The sequence below is a fragment of the Leiobunum rupestre genome, chromosome 7, assembly GCF_980474605.1.
Source record: "Leiobunum rupestre chromosome 7, qqLeiRupe1.1.hap1, whole genome shotgun sequence".
Taxonomy (NCBI): domain Eukaryota; kingdom Metazoa; phylum Arthropoda; class Arachnida; order Opiliones; family Sclerosomatidae; genus Leiobunum; species Leiobunum rupestre.
Window position 1 is genome coordinate 37684375 of NC_143390.1, and position 23093 is coordinate 37707467.

Genomic DNA, 23093 nt, shown 5'->3' on the forward strand with positions numbered 1-23093 from the left:
CGCCTAACTACAAGGGACGAGGTAAAACGCACCCTAGTCGGTCCCCTTTCACATTGGAAATGATTTGGAACGCAAACTCAAATCGTGTTTTCGCTTACTTTTCTCTTTGGGTGCTTACCTATCTTAAATAAACGTTTGTACAAGCGCTTTTCGCAAAGTCACCAGTTGGGAAATTCCCCATCCCCATCGGATCCCGAATCTAGGCGTATTTCTGTTGTATCTTGGACAACTAGTTCAAGACGTTTCTTCCTTCTACGGCGGAATCTTTGACATGATTTCATTAAATTGATGTCCCGTATTGACCCCGGAACACGTTTCGGCAGGAAGATTTCCACTTTATGAATGAGACACCTCCCCGCCTCTTTATGGGGGGGGGTCGCTCTAACTTTCAAGGAGCGAAGCTTTCCCTACCAGTTCGACCTCGATCCGAAAGTGGCTAAAAACACGCCCACCTATCTACTATTTTTAGGTTTATTAAATTTCTATAGAATTTAATATCGCGTTAATTATACACCCGAGACACTACTCAATAGGGAGCCAATGCGTAAAGTAGCTAGCGATTAATTTAATTGATTTCAGTTAGCATCTTTCCTGATCGCGTACGGAAAATTGTTATCACCTTCCCTAAGCCTTGGCACGTTCTTAACAATCAATTTATGTACGGATTACTATTTTTTCGGCTATTTCAAATTTCAGTGCACCTTTTCTTAATTTATGACGGAATATTTTTCGTGTATTCTTAGCTTTACCCATCACTAGCTTTAATACTTCTGTCAACCCGTCTAGAAAAGATTATGTTATTGCCCACTCCCTCCAATGGCTTCTGACAATTGCTACTTAGTGGTTGGTTACGGTGGCGTAGTCAGGGGAGACCGGGCACGTGCCCTCCCGAAACGTATCATTTTCTTGGCAATGGTGTCCCCCCCACCCTCCCCCCAAACCAAAATCTTGAATACACCGCTGGTTTGCTACGGATGTAGTTTTTAAATAATTGGGATTTATATAAACCACGTCGATCTGATAGCTACTAAAATAAAAACTACTAGCTTGTCCTCAGCACTTTAAGTGAACAGTTTATACAATATATATAGTCTATGTTGACGTAATTTAAAGCCCCTTTAAATATATGCCGCTATTGAATTCCTAATATGTCCGCCAAATGGCGCTAAAATCGTGACAAAAATAATCAGCGACGAATTTCCAAGCCTCGTAACATGGACTAATCATGCTCGTAACCTCAAGTATTTCACACCTCACAATAAACCATTCAGGGCCGGATTAAGCAGAGTTTCGCCGGGGGGGGGGGGGGGTGCAAATCTCTGTGAGCGCCTCCAAGTGAGCTCGGAACACAAGAAGGACTGGTATAAATGTCACATCCCATTTTGTATTTCGGGATTTGATGTGGATATAACAATTAAGATTTCTTCGTCGCCTCTACTTGGATGACGCCCCCTTTCTCCCCCCGTAGAGGCGTCATCTACTATCAAGAATGAGAAATGCTTAATATTTACTTATTCCGGGTCAAGTTAAGAATGTTCTCTTCTTCGGTTGATACCAGCGCGATTGAATTTTTATCGTTGAAATTAAAATTGGAGGAAAATGTTGTAGTATAGAAGAACATAACTAAGAATGCGTTAATGCAATCAGAAATCTATAATTAACCCCTTTAGATTTTGTTTTTAGAAATTATTTACATTTTAAAATTTCTTTTACGTCGGTGGTATATTTTTAACGCCGTACTTATCAGCTTTATGTTTACATTAAAGAAGCTTGGTGACAGCAGAAATAAATAATATATCACTTACGAGATAAGTATTCCTATCCAAGAAATTATTCGTTTTGTCTGAAAGAGAAGGAATTAAATTGTATCATTTGTTTTTAACATTTAATATTACTTTTGATTTATTATAATTTTTTTGTTAAATTAAACTCTACTAAAAGATTAAATAATTACACAACTTTTTCTAATTTTGTTCTAACTTAATTATTCGTGCCAAACCTAACGGCAATAAGGTGTACTATTTTGGTTATAAAAAATTCTTATTTATTGAAATAAATTTTTGGATTTTGCATTTTTGTTTTAAATCCCAATTTTTTTCACTAACGAGGAGACTACCCGAGGTGATAATCACCGATTTTGTTGAATCTAGGTGGATATGTAGACCTTATGGTAACATGAAATTTCACCAAGGGAAAAGTTGCAATGGGCATTTGTTTTGCCATGGCAACCGAAAAGATTTTAGACAACACAGTATGTAACACTATAATACATTGATTTAGATAACCCCACATAAGATTACTTGTTTGTGGGGTTTTATTACTCCTACTTCTAGTAATTTGAATTTAAATATTTCATCAAGCCAAAAAAAAAAATAATAATAATTTTTTTTTAACAAAGTATGATAGCCTCACGGACACACTACAGATCAGCATCCGTTACCCATTTATGAATAAGTTTTTTATATATAATGATCGAAGGTTCATTTCTTATATTTCCTGGAAGATTGTTATATAAATATACACCATACGTGAACGCGTGATTATGAGCGATACAACTTGAAGTTTTTGGTGGAACAATTTTCTTTTCATATATAAATCTTGTTAGATAATCATGGCTACTTTTTTAATACTTATTCAGGTTTTTAAATACATAAATTAATCTTACAAGTTTATATACCTGGTCAACAGACAAAGTTTTAAAATCTTTATACAGTAAGAAAATGGGGTAATCAAAGGGTTTTTTTAACAAATTCTGATAATACGATTTTGTATACGAACTAAAGGCTGTAAATTTGTTTTAAAAGCACTACCCCAACAGATAATGCCATATTTTATACTATAAGAGTATACCAATCCAAAATAAACATTCCTTAGTATTGCGTATGATAGAATATTCCACAAAAAATATAAACTATGGCACACGTATCTAAGTTTTTTAACAATATGTTCAATATCTATATTCCATCGCAATTTATCATCAATGTAAATACCCAAATACTTTTGGAATTTAACATTGGTTAATTTAGGGCAATCGCAAGAATTTCTCAACACGCAACTAGGCGAGTGAATTATTATAGTTTTGTCTAATGGTATATTACTCGAGCGAATAGAAAAGGTTATGTAATTAGTCTTTTTCACATTCAGACTCAACAAATTACTATCTAACCAGGATTTAACCTTATTAATACAATTTTCAGCTTTATAAAAAACAGAATTCCAATCTGGGTCAGAAAACACTAATACAGTATCGTCAGCAAAAGACGTGATAGCGCAGGACCAATTTTGTTCACACAATGGATTAATATACAACAAAAATAAAATTGGGCCTAGTATTGTTCCTTGTGGAACTCCGTAACTTATTATGACGTCATCACTCAACATTTTATTAATTATCACTCGAGATTTTCTCATGTTTAAGTAGCTACGAAACCATGACAAAGTAACACCTCTAAAACCCAATTTTTAAAGTTTCAATAATAGTTTCTGATGACTTATTGAGTCAAAAGCCTTAGCTAGATGATAGCCTAGATCCATGGAGATCGCAATAACCTTATTTCCATTATCAATGTTCGTGGTAATATTACGAGAAAACTCGTAGAGTGCATCATCAGTGCTTAATCCCTGCTGGAACCCATATTGATTTTTGGATATAATAGAATTAAATCGATTTAGCGTATAAAAAATGTATGTATAAAAATTTCATGGTTTTATCACAAAACGCATGATTTTTTTCAACTTGGGAACTGACTATATGAGGGTCATTCAACAATGAAAATTTAAATGACCTTGATCCTTGTCTTCAAGGTCATTCAAAATGTATCTCGAGATAGAAATTAGGTTTCAATTAGAAAAGTGTTCCCCATCACAATTTATGTTGAAATGGTTTAAACCCGACGTAATGTGACGAATAGGAACCTGATAAATTCTATAGCAAATTAACACAAGAAGGTCGTAGCACTGCCCGAAAGATATTCTCCACGAGCACGGAGAGCAATCTTCGCAACTTAATCTGTTTTTTCTAATCATGTTTTCAGGTGCAAAATTAATTTTAAAAGTATTCTCCCTAAGTATAAATAAATATATTTTTAGTACAAAGTTAAATATATTTATCAATTAATTAATTGACGGATGAGGTATTAGAATTAAAACCACTTTCTTAAGAAATATAGTAATAAAGATTTAGAGCACAAATTTGGGCATTGTATTCATCTGAAGGCGTTAAGGCGTTGAATATAAATAATACGTCAGTTGAAATGGAATGAAAAGAATTTGTGGTCACAATTTCAATTTGGGAAAATATGGTCAAAGATAATAGGTAATTAATTATATTTCTATGTTGATGTGGAACTAATATTACCATGAAGGTATTAATTCCAACAATGAATATGGGTGGTGCTTTCTTCGTTTTACGTATTTTAAGGATATACATTTTTGAATAAAAAAAATGGTCCGGGGCCCCACAGGAATTTTTTCCGATCGCGAAACGAAATCAAGTGATCGCTAAACTGCAGATTGTTAAAGTTAGAAATGTGCGAGGAATTTTGCGGGTTTTCGAAATCCGTTTCACGTCTAACTTCCGTTTCCCATCAGTAATTTCAGGAATCCATACCTCTACTTGGAATGCTTATCGCGGCAGATTTTCGTATCGATGTGGCTGACGGTTTTTTTGTCGTCACGCAAAGGGGATTTTTTTATCGTAAGCGGGGTCAAAGCCGTCAGAGTGATCTTACCATACGCGATACGACCGGATAAGAATTCCAAGTAGAGGTATGGATTCCTGGTAACGTAAACAACGCGTCAGTACCGGATTTACTGTAGGTGGGGCCTTAGGCAGATTTTGGGTGGGGGCCTATGTAAGGAAAGCATAAAAACGCAAAACTCGCATGTTTTTTACGTCATATCCCTTGAACAAGGTTTCATTCAAAAAATGCTTTTATGTCATACTTGTGAGTGATTATGTAAAACGTGAAAAGTCATTGTCCAGCCTAGCCCCATATGGTTCGATATTCATGGTTGAAGTGAGTACCTGGTCATTCCAAATAGATCTTTGCGTTTGCATATTAGTTTTTGGGCTCCTGAGCTCTGTAAGGAGCCACTCTGTTCCAAATGAGTGTAGCTTTTTTAATACGGCAATAAAATAATCGTTAAGCCTTTGAGAAAAGAATATCATCGAATAATTCAACCATAGCATAATTCGTTCTTTTAAAAATCGCGCTGTTTCGATGCTCTGGCCATGAGAAGGTAACGGTTATGCAAGGTGCTGCTACCTGTTGATAACTATCAGAACTAAGAGAATTCGCGCATCCCCTGGGCCCCTGGACTGCGGCTTCTCATAAACAAAATGGCAGCGCCCGAAGAAAGAACTCTTATTTCGGTTGATTATGAAGTTTACGGAAAAGTTCAAGGTATGTTTCAACATTAAATGCCAAATTAAATGTATGAACTGAATAAGTATACGGAAATCTCGGAATCAAAAGACATCCTTGTTTTATATTTTGGCGGTAGATATATTGTCGGTGTCAGTTATAGCTTTGGCCTTTGCGTATTGCATTTAGCAGTTGCGTTGATTCTAATATTTTGATTTTAGTATCAAAGCCCTTTTCGATTGACATTTATTCAGTTTTACATTATCTGCCATAAATTTTCACTGATTGTTAACAGTTTTGCTTATCTGTTGTATGTCTTTATTGCAGGATGTTTTTTTAGGAAAGTAAGTAGCGGAGTTACGTCTAAATTAAAACGTATATGTATCACATTAACATGTTTTTTTTTTGGCAGCATTTATCCGCAAAATGCAAAGAACTTGGTCTTAAAGGCTGGGTTAGGAATACTAGAACCGGCACAGTAATAGGTACGATACAAGGAGAAACGGAGCCAATAGCTGAAATGTATGTTGTAGGTTTTTAATGGGCATGTGAGACCTTTAGAGGTGTGACTAAGCTAGAGGTCTTTCAACATTGTAAGTGGACTACACGAGCTTTTTATTAACACTCGTCATCAAGACCTCTAATGGAATGAGCACATGTTGTCAAGATTACTAATGAAATAGAAAGATAGTCTGCTTAGAGGACCTCTGGTTTTGTCACACCAAGAACGGCGAAAGTTTACATCCTCATTGCAGCGCAATATTAATTTTTTATTTATATTGCCAAAAGGAAAAATTGGTTGATGTATGTTGGAAGTCCAAATTCTAGTATTGCTACTTGTGAATTTAACAACGAACGAAGGATAGCGGCGGAAGAATACGAAGAGTTTACAATCTTACATAACTAAATTCCAAGATGGCAGATCAGTATATAGGTTCCACTAAACCACCCAATTGCAATCATTCGACTTTTATTTCATACCTTTATATTTTTAAGTAATTGGACTACCTTCGTAACAAAAATGTTGTCTATTTGTCAGTCAGTGCGTGTTATTTTTTACTGAATTTACTAAATTCTGGGAGGAAACTATGTAACCCAATTATCCACTTATAAGTTCCATATTGGGTTAATATTTCGCACTTTTTTTTAATTTGAAGCATTTAATGATCTTTGGTTTGATTATCAGCGACTGTAACAGAGTTATTTTGTAAATATTCTTGAAACATTTGTGATTTTTCTCCCTGAACATCTTGATGTTGTAAAAGAGTTCAACTTGTAAAAGTTAAATAAGTTGATAAAAAGTTCATTTTAAAAAATAATTTTGTTTTATTTTTATTAAGTTGTTCGAGGCTTATTGATTTTAATCAAAATTTGTTGGCCCAGCCATGGATTTAATCCATGGCCCAGCAATATTATTAGCTGCCACCTTTTGGCTGTGTGTTCTTTAAACCCATGGTGAAAAGTTTGTTGTTGGGAAAAAAAAGTAACAGTAGGTGAAAATGTATTTTTGAAGAAATAGTAATTGGTTAACGGTAATTAACGAGGAGTGTGAAGGCAAAAAAATTTGGAACGCTTCACGATTTTGCGTGTCATCCTTGCGCAGGGGCCATGCTAATCTTCTCTGTATCGTTCCAATTTTAGTAAATGTCAGATTCCGAAGAATCGACAATAGTATAAGGTTCCCAAGCCGTATATATAGTCCAAGTTTTAAATTAATACGATTTTGCTATATGAAATTCTTATAATTCAAAATACAATTAAAGTTTTGTTAAAATTGATCTTTTCTACATTTCGTTTGGTATATTGAAATATTATATGACGAACGTTTAAAAAAGGTAATACTTAATTAAATAAATAATATGAAATATATAAATTATTAACGACCATTGGAGAAAAAAACGAACTGCCAGATAAAATACGCTATTTTCTAGCCCAAAACATTGAAAAACTCAAACACCGTAATGTTTATCCAATTCTTAATTTAAAGAATAAGAATGTTTTTACTGAAAATATCAAACATTTTATAAATTTTGAATGTTGTATCTGTAGAAATTAAAAAAGTACTAAACAATTATTATATTATGGACATCAAAAAAAATTTAAGCCGCCAAATTGAGCTAGAAATCGTCCGTGGCAACACTGTCGTCGAAAAACTAAAGCTTTAAGCCTAGAGAGTACATTCGTTTGTCTATGTTATTCTCGTAGACGGTAGATGCCGCCACTGTCTCAGCATCGGGCTTATCAGCCTTGAACTTGTATTTAATAAACAAGATCCCTCCGCGATCCCTCGGCTTGTCATTGTGTTTGTTTCGCAAATTTAATTACTTTCACGAGGTGCAAATTTATAGTTAATTGTGGAATGTACACCAATTTAGATGGTTCTTTTTTTTACAGCATAAACGCTATTTTAAATATAAGCTAGAGATATCTTAAGAATAACTACTTTTTCCCGCGAGGTAAACGTTTTAGCCGTAAAGCGTTTCCGTCAAGATCAAAGGCCTGAGGCTTTTCTCGTTACGAAGATGCCGCTATGCAAATTAGGGGCTACTTTCGGGGGATGGGTAGAATGAATTCGTCAGCCAAGCTCCTGGCGGGAAATCGAGGACGAGCCAAAAGATTGTAGACGCGCGCGTGTCGCGTCGATTGCCGGCGTAGTGACTAGTGAACGTTTCGCTTTTAGCTTTGTCCATACGATATTGAACAGGCGTTTTGTAAACATGGATTAAAGATTGCCTAAACTGGAAGACTGCCATCTGGAATATTTTAATACGAATAAATTGAAGCCGAGTGGGTGCCACTTGAGGACACCAGACTAACGTGTTAAAGATTTATCTTAAGTACTTTCAAAGTCGCTCCAAATGGATAAACGGCGGCGGCAAGAAACGCTCTCCGTAACAAGGGTCTTAACCTTAGGTAGGCAAATATTAATCATTTTATTTTTGATCGGCTAAGGCCTATCGCCAATTTTATCGTTCATTTTCACCTTTTCTCGTTGTTTTGTTTACTTTCTAATGTTCAAAAATTCCGCATTGTGGTCATATCCGGCGTCGGGGGAATAGGGATACGGTCTGTCCGGTTCGTGCCAATAAGGGGATCTATTGTTCGAAATCGGAGATTGTCATAATGTATACTTTTTATATGCCGACACCATTCGAGCAATTATACTTTTCGAAGCAGCGCTAACGATACCATTATATTTTCAAGAACGTTTTATACATTATAATGAATTGATTCTAATTATAATTCCTTCCATGCCGTAGAGACCAATTGAAAATTAGATAAGTAGGGGTTGTTTAAAACGGTTTTTCACACTCGATTTGAGCGAAACTTAAATTGCGTAATTTTCTCACCTATAACGCGCTTTCACTTCGGTATTATCTCCTTTTGAAGTGGGTGAAAGCTTCGAAACGAAAGTGACGAGAGTTTTTAAATGTCTATTAACTCTTAAAGATAAAAACGGTGTATATATTTTAAACGCTTTTGAAGAACAAAACTTGTTAAGACGCTAAGTTTATAGATAAATCCAAGCTTATCTATACCCGAAACTCTTCAGAAACGTAATCTGCATTTTAGAAGCGTACGCTCTAGTAAAATTGCGCTAAAAGTGCATTTACAAGCCCTCCCTTCTAGCGTGTAATAGTCAACGCTAGATAAATTTTCCATTTGACCCCACCGTCACTCCCATAAGCGCATTCTTGTTTGGTCCACTTTTATGGTGATTATCCCCGCGAGTCGTTTGCGGGGGAAGCCCATCGTATGGGGGCTCTTCTCTTGACCAGTGGCTGGTTTCGGGGCGACAATCTAGCGAAACGACGGCCAGTCGCGTGTTTCGGAGGGACTCTCTGGCTGATAAGAAGAGGTGAATGCCTCTCGCGCTTCGATCATAAAAGCAAAGCGAGCGTTTTACAGCGAACACCATCCGCCCGTAAATCGCGTAAGGTCGTTCGTAGGAAACTCAATTGTTTTCTTTATGTATTATTTCTTTACGCGCCCCTCTCTTCATTAGGCTTTTAAGATCCCGCTCTTTTAATTAATTACTCGACTCCGATCACGGCTCGACGAGCTTTCGCGTCCTCCCGAAGCGTTACGGACGTTTTCAAACCGAGGCTTAGTTGATAGTTCAATCGAAGTGCCAGAGTTTACTTTACGGCTAGCCTTTGACTAGTTTGTCAGTTGGGCCTACGTTCCCTCGCTCACGTTGAAGAGGTGTTTCCATAGAAACTGGAGCCATTTGCAGGCATATCGGCCTCGGGTGTGGCTTCCCAATTAGCGATTTACAAGGCGGCTACCGCGAGATCGTCTCGCCGGTCACACTTCTCCGACCTCGCCTCGGGCTCTCTCCCGCCCATAATGTAAACAAACCTTATCGAAACTGATAAAAAATTTCTCCCTTATGATTTATTTCGAGATTTGTTTCGGCTTTTAGTAAAATTTTCCCGTTTTAATATTAAGTCAAATATATTAGCTTCGCGACAATTTTCGCGTCTCGCTTAGTAGATTTTAACGGCGAAGGGGAGATTTCGGACGTTTAATTCGAGCCATAAAATAACTTTCTCGACCGGAAACGCTCGTCACGTCGCTGGCTTCGAGATTCGCGGTGATTCGCCGTGTTTGGACGGAAGTTATTAACGCGCGCGCTCGGACGGGGGATATGGCTTAATAACATTATCAAAAATGCTGGCGTCGCCGAACCTACTCTTAAATCTTAATATTGTAGACACGGCCTTTTGCATTCCCCATTGCGCGCAAAATTGAAATACTGTCGAAGTTAAAACTGCTTTGTTTTAATATAACAAGCTGAGTATGTTTGCTACCTAAATATTAATTTCTGCACATAGTTTCTAGAGTTAAAAGCTGGTTTTACGTTTCGTCTGGAAAAGAGTATAATAATATTTGAAAATCGCAAACAGTCCTCGATTTCAATATTACAAGGTGGGGTGGCGGAGTGGTTAGCACTTTCGCCTCGCAGCAAGAGGAGCCGGGTTCGAACCTAGCTTGTGGCACTGGGTGAAAACTCGGAACAACTCCTTCTGCGTTGAGTTTGCAAGTTCTCTCCTCGCTGGTTTAAGGGGTTTTCCCGCGAGCTTTTTGGTTTCCCCTTCCATAAAAACTTGTCGAGGTTAACGGTAATAGTTAGTGTAGGGAGCTGTTGGCTCGATCGTGTGGCATGCAGGGCTTGCCACCACCCTCCTACGCATTGTAACCCGGCCACCTGAATTAAAGGCTTCAAAAGTCGCTTGATGACTTAGGCCTAAGGTGGTGCCTTGGGTATTAGCCTAGCTGATTATTATTTATTTATTATTATAATTGTTGATTCAAGCTAAAAACGGTATGAAATTTCTAACCTTAAGTCTCTTCTATAACTTCAGCTTCCGAAGATCTACTTAACACATTTTGACAGGGTTCATACAAACATGGAAATCAGTGAAAACCTGGAAATATCAGTGAAATTTATTTAAAGCAAAAAAGTCAGGGAAATATCAGGGAAAATAATAATGAGAACTCCAAATTATGCGCAATTCGTTTTAGTATTACTGAAATTATTACTTAGTATTGAATTCATACGTTCAATCTGGACTATATTATATTAGTAAGTGTAACAGTAATGCTTTTAACATTTTAGAGACCCTATTGTTTTAAAAAGTACACCTGGAAAATATTCAAAACTACTGTGGAAAACCTGGAAATATCAGGGAAAATGGTTTTTGAAAACCCCTTAATCCAGTGGGGAGAGAACTTGCAAACTCAACGCGGAAGGAGTTGTTCCGAGCTTTCACCCAGTGCCACAAGCTGGGATCGAACCCGGCCCCTCTTGCTGCGAGGTGAAAGTGCTAACCACTCTGCCACCCCACATCAATTGATCTTGGGTTAAAATGTCAAGGTTATCTAACCGATTGTAGACCTATTCTGCTCCCAGCTTTGACAAACTTTGAAATGTCTATCGAGATCCTAAAGCTAGGGGTTAGATATTTCAATAGACAAGGTCATAATGTTACCGAAGCTTATAATAGGCCTAAAGTCCACCAAGACGATAAACATGCCGAGTTCATACTCGAAATTGAGAAATTGCAAAATCGCGAAATCCGGCGATAAACTGAGAATCCCGGCGAGAAAACCCGAAATCCAACAAGAAATCCCGAAATCCGGGACAAAAGTTAAGAAATACGAAACCCAATTAGAAATCCCGAAATCCGGGACAAATCTTAAGAAATACGAAACTCAACTAGAAATCCCGAAATCCGGGACAAAAGTTAAGTAATACGAAATCCAACAAGAAATCCCGAAATCCTGGACAAAAATTAAGAAATACGAAACCCAATTAGAAATTCCGGAATCCGGGACAAAAGTTAAGAAATCCGAAACCCAGCTAGAAATCCCGAAATCCGGGACAAAAGTTAAGAAATCCGAAATCCGACAAGAAATTTTGAAATCCGGCGTTTAATCCCGTACACATTTTCGGTGAATGTCCGACCCCTCTGTCTCTTGTTAGTAGACCTCCATTCTTTCGTCCAAGAACGTATTTATTTCCAGGGAGAATGACGATGTTGAGGCGATTTTTTTCGAATCCCCCTCACGCTTGAAGAACCGCCTCCTTCCCCCTCAAAAGTTTAACCAACCCAATCTCATTTGTTGCTCCTAGGTGACAGGATGTCCTAATAATCATGATTAATTTTTTTATCTTGATTTAATCATTTTTAATCTTTGCGCAGCCAAAAGCTACAAATTTAATTTTAATTTAATCTAATCTAATCACGATTTAATCATACGAGGGTATCCTATTAATCATTGGAGTGATCTGCCCTCACTTATTTGTAAACTTAAATTTGTTAATATTTACTCCGAGAACATTTCTTTTAAAAAAAATACGGAATTCAATTTAGGAGCGAGAACTTTTAAGAGCCTTTGCCGAACCGACCAGCAAAACCATCAACGACACCTTTAAAAAGAAAGCTGTGTAAAAAAAGAGAAAGTAATTGGGGCTTCTCGAATCGTTTTTATTTCCGTAGAAACCGCGAGCTGTAAAAAAAAGTAATATAATCACCAATAAAAGATTTGCTATCAATAAAAAGGGAAAGAGCTCGGGCCCGAAATACGCCTTTTTTTAACGGTCTCTAAAAACCGGTTTCTAAAGGATCACGAATTTGGCGAATCAATCGCCAAGTACCCTTTAAATCTCGTTTCATTCCCGAAGATCGCCCGCAAATTTCTCCCTTTTCCGATGAATTTTCGCCTAAGAAAAAAAAACTCTTTTCTCGTTATATCACTTTTTTATGGTTTTCGAGGTATAGTCGGTTTCAAACTTAGTTGGGAGCTCGCTAGTAAGCTACACCCCGTAGACATACAGTTACCGACTGAATCGCGTTATAGCTCCCATCTTGTAAGTGTTTCTTTAGCACCGAGCGCTATATTTCTCTACTAATATATTAAGAATTCTCTTTCTCCCCGCTGTTATAGGTTTCGACAGTGGCTCCCTCCTACACTTTGGGGGGGTTTTTCGTGATGGGATTTACGCCTTGTAACTATAGTAACGGGTTTGCTTCGCCAGTCAAAACACTCTTATATACACACCAAATTTATATACGCGTGTATATTCCTTTATTTTTATTTAAATAAAAAAGGGAATTTTGTTCGTTTCTGTTTTACATATAATCTTTTACGTGATAATATACCTTCCCCCCCCCCCCCGGGGGGGGGGGGGAACTCGGGTGGAAGATTAATTTATGGCTGACAGGCTAGGTCCGTTTCGCACGTTTTGCCGTTGGTGCTAAGAAAGAATTTCGTTGTTCTCTCTTCTCGCACCTTTTTTCTCTCTTTCTAAATAGAGTAAATTGAGCGTGTGTGGTACTATCAAGAACCTATTTAGGATACTGAGAACTGACTAGTGTTGATTCTGGGTTTGTTATATAAGTTTATCTTTCAAACCGGAATTTTTATAATTGTACAGCGCCATCTAGTATCGACCTGGAAAAGTCGGGAAAATTTTAAAATTGGTCTAAAAGTTAGGGATTTTAATTTGGCTTGCGATAGGAAAACGTTAACTAAATTATAAGTAAAAAATTGCCAAATTTTGTCTAAAACATATTGAGGGAAATTATCATGGAAAGTCTGGGAAGTTCAATCTGAAAATATTGTGGCAACCCTTTATTTTGAATTGTATAATTAGATAAGTTCGATGAAATTCTTAATTGTCTACGCCCAACTTAAACGATTGAATTATTCATAAATAGAAAAATTACTTTTGCTAAAAAAAATATTTTTAAACAAAATCCAGATGGCCTTACTTATTCAATAGGTGATTCTGAAATATAATATCGACAAATACACGTTCAAAAGAGTTAATTTTATGGTCGCGCGCTCTTGATATATTAGTAGATTGTGGCTCGCGCGATTGTACACGTGAGTTGAAAATGAAAAATAAAGCGCGCGCTCAAATACTTAAACCACTAAACAGAAAGTAACCAAATCATGTGACCCCCGATCTTTTTCGGAATCACCTATTGAAATTTCTATTTTCACTCACAATCACCCTTAGTCGCGACTACTACTAAAGCCAGGAATTTCACAACCTTCGTCGAAAATATAGTTAGTTTTAAAATGTTATTGATAATGTATTTAAATTAGTGTTAGGTTAAATATATTACGCGCCATTAACATAGAATAAACGCTTTAAAAGGTCGAGAAATAAAGTTATTATTTGAATTAACGATTTTTTGGAATTTGAAATTCAAATTTAAAGGAACACGGAAAGGTACACGTTTTTGAACAAAGACTAATAATTGTATAGAAAACGGTTCATTTTTCTATACGTCATTTAACGTGTTCATTTTTATTTGTGAGCTTCAGTGCAAAGTCCGTTAGTTGTGAGATAGTTTTAGTTGGGTGGGTAACGTCATCGGAGGTTTATTAATAAGTTTTATGAAGTCAAAGACGTGGGGTGGTTGAGTGGTTACGAGGGGCAGGTCACTTCCATTTTGGGTGCGTCTTAATCATAATAAAATGATTAAATCAGGGTAATCGTGATTAAATCAGGGTAATCAAGATTAGAAAATCTAATCACGATTTAAACGCGATTTAATCATTCTAATCATGATCTAATCTTTTTAATCAGGATTTAATTATTTAAACGAGATTTAATCATTCTAATCATGATCTAATCTTTTCAATTGGATTTAATCATTTTAATTAGATTTAATCATTTTAATTATAATTAATCATTTTAATTAGATTTAATCATTTTAATTATAATTAATCATTTTAATTATAATTAATCTTTTTAATTATAATTAATCATTTTAATTATAATTAATCTTTTTAATTATAATTAATCATTTTAATTATATTTAATCATTTTAATCACGATTTAATCATTTTAATCACGATTTAATCATTTTAATCACGATTTAATCATTTTAATCACGATTTAATCATTTTAATCACGATTTAATCATTTTAATCACGATTTAATCATTTTAATCACGATTTAATCAATATAATCGGTCGAATAGAGAATATCATTAAAATCAAAACTAAAGTACGATTTAATCATACTAATCACGATATAATTTTTTTAATCAGGATTTAATCATTTTAATCAGGATTTAATCATTTTAATCGGGATTTAATCATTTTAATCGGGATTTAATCATTTTAATCGGGATTTAATCATTTTAATCAGATTTAATCATTTTAATCAGATTTAATCATTTTAATCAGATTTAATCATTTTAATCAGATTTAATCATTTTAATCAGATTTAATCATTTTAATCAGATTTAATCATTTTAATCAGATTTAATCATTTTAATCAGATTTAATCATTTTAATCAGATTTAATCATTTTAATCAGATTTAATCATTTTAATCAGATTTAATCATTTTAATCAGATTTAATCATTTTAATCAGATTTAATCATTTTAATCAGATTGAATTAGATTTAAACATTCTAATCATGATTAGACGTGATTTAATCAAATTAATCGCGATTAAATTGAATTTAATCAAAATAATCACGATTAAATCGGATTTAATCTTTTGAGGGGTGCGTCGTTAATCAAGGAAGTGACCTGCCCCTCGAGTGGTTAGCACTTTCGCCTCGCAGCAAGAGGAGTCGGGTTCGATCCCAGCGTGTGGCACTGGGTGAAAACTCGGAAAAACCCCTCCCGCGTTGAGTTTGCAAGTTCTCTCCCCGCTGGTTTAAGGGCTTTTCCTCCGAGCTCTCCGGTTTCCCATTCCTTAAAATCTTGTAGAGGTTTAACGGTAATAGTAAGTGTAGGGAGCTGTTGGCTCGATCGCGTGGCATGCAGGGCTTGCCACCACCCTCCTACGCCACCGAATTAACGACTTTAAAAGTCGCTTGATGACTTAGGCTTAAGGGTATTATTATTATTATTATATTTATGTTATATTGATTTCGTAAAAGGGTCAACTCCTACAGTCTCCATCAAATAACGTGGCATACTTGTTTACAGTTTCACCATGGGCCAAATAATTATCATTATTTGGCCCATGGTTTCACCTTCTACAATGCTTCCGCAGCTCTCCCACTAAAAAGAGCTAATGAATTTATGGAAAGGCCTGTTGTCTTAACTCCGGACGCTTTCGCGATCGTTTTTGCTTAGACCAACAAATAAGGGACGGCATACAAAATAGAGAGAAATGTTAGCTTTGAATATCGCTTGACGCCAGCGCTATGGGTGGCGACTTTCACCAACATCTACTCAAACAAATCTAGAAGATAAATCTTCGATAGCGTAGAGCTGGCCTCGTGATAAAAGAGTAGATCTATTTCAAACCTCGACCACTTGAGGAAGCGTTGTCTAAAACTGAACGCCAAATATTTCCTTTCTTACAAGTACAATTCCCTCTTTTTTCAGTTCTGTTGTCCGTCCATCTGTCCAGTGGTCAGGACAGCTTCTACTTTTCGCCTCAGCCTCAGGACAAGACGGTCAACGAGAGCGACTCCGTGACTCTGGCGTGCGGCGTCTCCAACGACCGTCACATCTCCTTCTACTGGACCCTGGACGGCAAACCGGTGCAGAACACCACCCGCCGATACCAGGACGCCAGCAACTTGCGCATCAACCGAGTGGACCGACATCGGGACATTGGCGAATTCAAGTGCATCGCCCTCAACGCCACCACGGGCATCTCCATGACCAGCCAGGGAGCGCAACTCAACATACAATGTAAGTTAAATCCTAATATTCGAAAATTTCAAATCTAGAATTTCCCTTAAAAATTTTCAACGATTCGAGTCTTTGAATCACCATCCAATATCTCGTTCTCATTTTCGAATAACGGTAGAATATCACGTTCTCATTTTCGAATAACGGTCGAATATCACGTTCTCATTTTCGAATCACGGTCGAATATCACGTTCTCATTTTCGAATCACGGTCGAATATCACGTTCTCATTTTCGAATCACGGTCGAATATCTCGTTCTCATTTTCGAATCACGATCGACTTTAATTTTAACTATCGAATATCGTTCGAATCACGATCGAATTTAATTTTAACTATCGAATATCGTTCGAATCACGATCGAATTTGTTTGAAATCGTCGAATATCGTTCGAATCACGATTAAATTTCTTTGAAATTGTCGAATATCGTTCGAATCACGATTAAATTTCTTTGTAATCGTCGAATATCGTTCGAATCACGATCGAACCTCGTTCGAATTCCATTTTAGCCTTCGAATCTCCATCCAAATTTCGACATTTTAATCTTAATGAATCTACAAATCTAACTAAAAACCATTAAAAAAAAATGGAAAATTTCAATTTTCGTGGGTATTTCCGCCGAGTGTCTGGTGAGCCCCTGGAGAAATCTGGCTCGCACGTCGCCTTCTGTGTTTATCCTAGTTGCCGGAGGCCCTTTCAACGGCCGTGTCGTAAAGAGGGAAGGCCCCCGATGTTTACAGTAAAGAGTCCCCCCCATCGCGAAAACCCCCAATTTTTATGGCGTAAACTTTGGCGCAGACCAGACGGAGTTCAAATTTGTCGGGCGTTCGTCGCAACTTCCAAACAGCGCGAGCGGCTTTTTGTTTACGCTTCGTCCCGATGTGACGAAATTGCGGCCATCCCCTTCGTACGAGATCGAAGATGTCTGGATCTCGAATCGTCCGTCGTCGCTCTCCGCAATGAGTGTATTATGAAGGGCAGATTTAAAAGACAAGGCCTCGCGCTCGTAAACTATAAGGAGACGGAATGGACCGTACTAGAAGACTCGGCCTTTCGGATGCTCCCAACCCGATGCCTAAATTCGCTAAGCCCACATTTGCGCTGTCAATAGGCGATATAATAAAGTAACGTGGTCTTCTTGTTTTGATGGGAAAGGCCACCTTCCACTATGCTTCCATTAGCTTTCCCACCAAAGAGCCTATGAATTCATCCGTAGGCTTTAACTGTACTATTTCGTTATCCCATTTTAACAAGTTGAGCAAGCATATCTGACTTTATAATATCGCCTATTGCCATTCAATAACTTGTTATTTAATCCTTATATACTGTAAATTATACAGGGTGTTTCAATCTTTTATGCGCAATTTTAAGGAGTTGTAGGGGGTGAGTTGAGAAGTATGCCTGTTTTTTTCCCCATTTTCCTACGATGAGTTGAAAGAGCGCCAGAGAGCTTCAAAGTGTGGCCTACTAGCCCCTGGAAGTAGGCTGCAACAAGCGCAAAACCAAGCAGCAGGTAAATACGATTTCAGGGGTACGATAAATCGCGGTCCATCACGACTTTAAATACTGTTTAAGTTTACTTTTTTACGCTGGTTACCTCGATTTGTTTACAAAGTCCCTTTTTACCTATCACACGAACTCAAACCTCAATGTTCGTGTAGGAAAATGGGAAATAAACAGGCATACTTCTCAACTCACCCCCTACAACTCCTTCAAATTTTGCATCACCTTTTGAAACATCCTGTATATGTCTAAACCGCGATGAAAAGGGCGTGGTTTACAGCCGAGATTTTGTCTCGCTTAGCTCGCACGGTGATCACAGTTCCTATATTTCCTATTTTTTTCCTATAATTTAACGGCCTTCCTTTTTCTCCTATAATTACAATAAAATTTCCTATAATTCGTTGTATTTTACCTCAAAAGTTTGAAGAAATTAAAATAGCCGATATTTTACCATTAGAAGTCTTTAAAACGTCCAGGTTTTTAAAAATGATTATTTTGACTATTTCTATTAGTTACCAATTTCATTTTTAAAGCTATACCCCCTTTAAAAAAATTTGACAACCATTTTCTCTTATTTTATAATTAATTTTCTCCAGTTTTTTCCTTTTTTTCTCCCAATATTTCACTGTTAAATTTCCTATAATTCCTTTAAAGGATTTTAAAATATTCTATGATCACCCTTTGCTCGGCGTCGATTGGACACTAAGCCTTGGCTCGAATAAAATTAACTTTGACCTCATTTGATCTTTTTCAGAGTGTAAGAACGAATCGGGGTTTTTTCAAATATATTTGCTATTAATTAGTTTTTCGAGCGAATGTCTTGCATTATTCTTTGGCGGCGGCTTTTTGCGAGAGAAAACCCAGGTGCGAAGTCTTACATCTGTCGTAGCTCCACCCATTGATCCAAATGCATTCAATAGAGCCTTAGACATTCAGAGTGTATACATACGTAATTTCCTAGCATATATCGTGTTTCAATAAAGTAGATAGACTGTACGTGACAGTGTCTTAATACGAGTAAAAGATAAAGGCTAAATTAATCTTCCCAAAACGCGTTTTACGCCGAACAAGTTTGCCAGAACTCCGTAAACAATAAGCTCGCGCAGTTTCCATGGCAACTGCCCTCAATGACGTCACTATTACCCTAGAAGCTAGCGCCACTCCCACGATTTTTTTCTTCAAAATCTGACGCGGCCTTATTTTCCTCCCGCTCTTCCAGATGGCGCTATTAGGAGCGGTATCATTACGTGATACTACCCGGTGGCCACTCCAATCACCGCCGACGGACGGGGGAACGGCGAAGTAGGGCACACTGGAAATAACTCCATCGCGTGGACTATAGGACTCTTCAAAGGGCAGATACCAATCTGAAGGGGTTGAGATAGAATCGAAGCCGTGCGGCGAAATTTCTTTGAAGCCATTAAAAAAGTCCCCTCCCCCCCGTCGCGTACTCCCACCCGAAGTTTTTTTTGATTGAGAACCCTGAAGAGGTGTCGGCGAAAAGGGTTCTAATAATTTACTCTAGGCGGCGTTGCCTACCGCTTCTTCTCCCTAAAGTCCCCTCCTCCTCTTTGCCTTGATAGGATAATCAATCACGCTCTAGTCGATGCTTGCCTAAAACCGACGCAGGTGCCTCTCTCCTATACTTTATCAACCGAGGCTTACCGTTCTTACTGTAGATAGACTTCACCCCCTTATTAGCCTATAACCGGCGCTGCCTAGTGATGGCGTCGTCCCTCTATTGTTGCGTGGATTCTGTTCCGCCCCTGGAAGCATTCCGGCAACCCTGCTGACGGTACGGTTCATTTCATTTTCTCATCGACGGATGCGTTATTGACAGAGATGCGCGATTTTTAATATTCTTAATATTTTCTATCTGGTTGGCGTACGCAGTTTTTCACGGGGGAAAAGCCTGCGGAATAATTTAGTTTTTCTCGTGTGGGAAGGCTCTTTTGAAAGGTCCTTTCTTAATGGAATCTAAAATGAGAGCTAAACTTATCGGGGGGAATGATTGGTGGAAATTAACGTTGTATTTTTAATATTTCTTGCTTCTTTCGTCGGATAAAATCGACTTTTATTTGGTATAAAAAGGGCTTTTTATCTGGGAATATGCCCGCACCCCTCAAAAAATAGAACTGAGATAATTATATAAGAATGTAAGAAGTTAAAAGGCTTAGGGAGGTGTCACAATCTGAAAAAGCTTGCTTATCACTAAACCTTTCACTTCGTTTTATCTCCTAGTGTAACATATCAAACTTGAAGCCAAATTAACCCAGTGAACTGATATTTGTAGGTCATTCTGAAATGACTTATAACTGACTTTAAATCGAAAAAGTTATTTAAAAACTTAGTTTAATAAGAATATTTTTAATATTTATTGTATCATAAGCCACATTAGACAATATAACTGTATTGATATTAACGCTAATTTCCTGCCCGAACATTTTTTCGACATAGAAATTTTCGCCAAGATCTGACTTGGCATAATATTAGTGAGTGTAGGGAGCTGTTGGCACGAAGGGCTTGCCACCACCCTCCTCCGCATTGTAACCCGGACACCTGATTTAAGGGCATTAAAAGTCCCTAGATGACTTGATGGTGCTTTGATTATTGATTATTATTATCAGTCCGGTGATAATTTTTTATAGGCATACTTAATTTTGTTATGTTACTTATGATTGTATATTTAAGTGGGCCATTGTCTACTTTCGCGCTATTTCAAGCTGAACTCTTTTAATTTTGTATTTTAACTTATAAAATTAATATTTAAGTGTAAAACAGCCTCTTGTTTAGTGTTTAAAATAATTTTGTCAATTTTAAATTTAAAAGGAATTAAGTTATTACGTTTTAATTCGGACCCCCCGGAGCTAAACAAGTTGGGCAAGCGCCCAAACTACCCTTTAGTTAGGACCTTATATCTCGTTTATCTATTATTATTAGAATTATCAAAATTATTTTAAGCACTAGAGGAAGGTACAGCCTAATAAGAAAAATATAATTCAAGTGTGTAATTGTTAAAACAGAAACGTTCAGCTTGAACGAAAAAGAGGCTTTTACTGTATCAACTCACATTGGGCCCAAAATTAAGGTTTTATCTGGGCCCGGGCCCAATCTCGGGGCCCTGGATTTTGAACGATCCACCGCGGGGAAGAAACACTCTTCGCCCCACCAACGACCGGTACAGGATTTACTTCCGATATTCCTCGCTAACGGTGAATGGCGCTGCGAAACGTAGCGTACCCCTATTATTGGCTAAAATTGACCAGGCAACAGAGAGAGGAGTGATGAGTGGTGTGGGTTGATAGATGACCAGAAGTGTTGACCTCGGCTACGATATCGGCATTCTCGATTCGGTCTGAGAAGAAACGGACATCAAATATTTGGCTATCGAATGAGCTTGCAACGCTCAAAGATGCCGTCAATAGGGTGCAGTCCGCGTCGTAGCTCATTGCTCGATTGAGCGTCACACTAACTTGGCTCATGGAAATCCCGGGGCTGCGTCAAACCAATCATGGTCTTCAACACTATTTAACGATCGTTTTAAATATAGAAATATATACACTGTATAGAGATCACAAGCATCCACTGTCCGATACCGCCTCTAGCGCTTACCCCGATAACCTCCGAACATCATAAGTTTGTTAATGTAATTTAGTTTAATTTTAATTTGGTTTCAATTAAATGTGTAGCAGTATACTTGTATTTTTAAAATAGACATTTTGGACCTAGAGGCTAACCACTTCCTTAAATACTGTACACCGATTACAGCCTTTGGTAGTGCTAAATCTCTAATCGATTACGTAATCACTTTAGTACAGTCAAAACTACGGGCTTATACACCTATGACGGATAGTGGTATTATCCCCAATTCACGAAAACTTGGCCCCGAGAAAAGCCAAACTCCATTTATGACTTTCGGAAAATTCTGAGAATTAAAGAGGCCCGAGGGACTCCCGTGTGAGTTCGGGTAACAATATTGGCAATCAGGATTGTTTGGTTGTAGTCTTAAAATATACATTTTTATTAAATCTAGCTTTATTTCAAATGTTTGTAACTTTCTAGAATGTATGATAGTAATTTAACTATTAAATTACTAACTTTTCCTACATTCGGACTAACTAAGGGTCCGAGTAAAACTTTCCAGCTAATTTTTCGAAATGAGAAGGGCGAAACTATTAAGAAAAATTAGCGCCTACCGTCCTCGTTACGGCTAATCCCGCGTAAAAGAGATTAATTAAATATAAATGGCACTGATATTTCATAATTTTTATCTGCTGGCGATTCTGGGGCGAGCTGCGCTGCAGTCAAGAAATTGCCAATAAATAATTCATTAAAACGCTAATATCAGCCCCCGTTGAGGCTATAAATTATCTTATTAACCATTTAAAAGATGGCCCCCTCGCTGTGGCCATTATAATAATTACTTTATTTTTAGTCGAGTCTTTTTTATTTTTGCCAATTTAGGTAATGCCCCGGTTTATCGCTTAGCAATTATTTCGGGGTATCCGAGTAACGAACGCGTAATGTTTGTAACTTTTTGCCCAATTTTTCGCGTCATTTACGTAATTTTTGGACGGAGGGCTAAAACTTTTTCTCGATAAATGAACGAAAGTAAACGAAATGGCGCGTTGGAATGCGAACTTTCCTCGGCCTCAAAATGAAGTAATTTGGTGGTCAGAGAACGCGGGAAATTAAAAATAATTAATGGCTAGTTTCGACTTTTATCCGCGGTAGTTTCTCCCTCCGACTTTCAGTTCATCAAAGTCCTCTTAATTAGCCGCATTCCAGTCTACCGACGTTTACGGTCGATATTTTTTTATAAAGTAATGATTGTAAGCCGCCTATTTTAGACAAAGCTACGCGAGGGTAAACGCTTCGTTATCCGTTACTTAGGGTAGTTTTCAGCTTAGGTAGTATTTACGAAGCGTGGTCCGAGCCTGGGCTTGAACCGCGATCCCTTGGCTTTCAAGCTCATTGGTCGTTTACTTTGGACGACAGCGCCATCTCGTGTTGCCGATCCGCGGAATTTCTTGTTGGTT

General features: G+C 37.4%; 2 protein-coding genes and 1 non-coding gene across 3 annotated transcripts in view; 2 read left to right on the forward strand and 1 right to left on the reverse strand.

The window, feature by feature from the left end:
• The first annotated feature begins 5249 nt into the window (after positions 1–5249).
• Positions 5250–6614, forward strand: LOC149936182 (acylphosphatase-1-like). Its single transcript, XM_090181666.1, has 4 exons — positions 5250–5405; positions 5694–5710; positions 5779–5888; positions 6156–6614. Exons 1-4 carry the CDS (start codon positions 5342–5344, stop codon positions 6271–6273), a joined length of 309 nt encoding a protein of 102 aa, XP_090037792.1. The 5' UTR covers positions 5250–5341; the 3' UTR covers positions 6274–6614.
• A 310-nt stretch (positions 6615–6924) lies between these two features.
• Positions 6925–7033, reverse strand: LOC149936183 (U6 spliceosomal RNA). Its single transcript, XR_016472633.1, has one exon. It is a non-coding gene; the product is annotated as a U6 spliceosomal RNA (small nuclear RNA).
• A 740-nt stretch (positions 7034–7773) lies between these two features.
• Positions 7774–23093, forward strand: part of LOC149936184 (inactive tyrosine-protein kinase 7-like) — a 60293-nt gene continuing 44973 nt past the window's right edge. The window contains exons 1-2 of the mRNA XM_090154423.1: positions 7774–8279; positions 16242–16553. Coding sequence (XP_090010549.1) covers positions 8225–8279; positions 16242–16553 — 367 coding nt within the window. The 5' untranslated portion in view covers positions 7774–8224. The remainder of the gene's footprint in view (positions 8280–16241; positions 16554–23093) is intronic.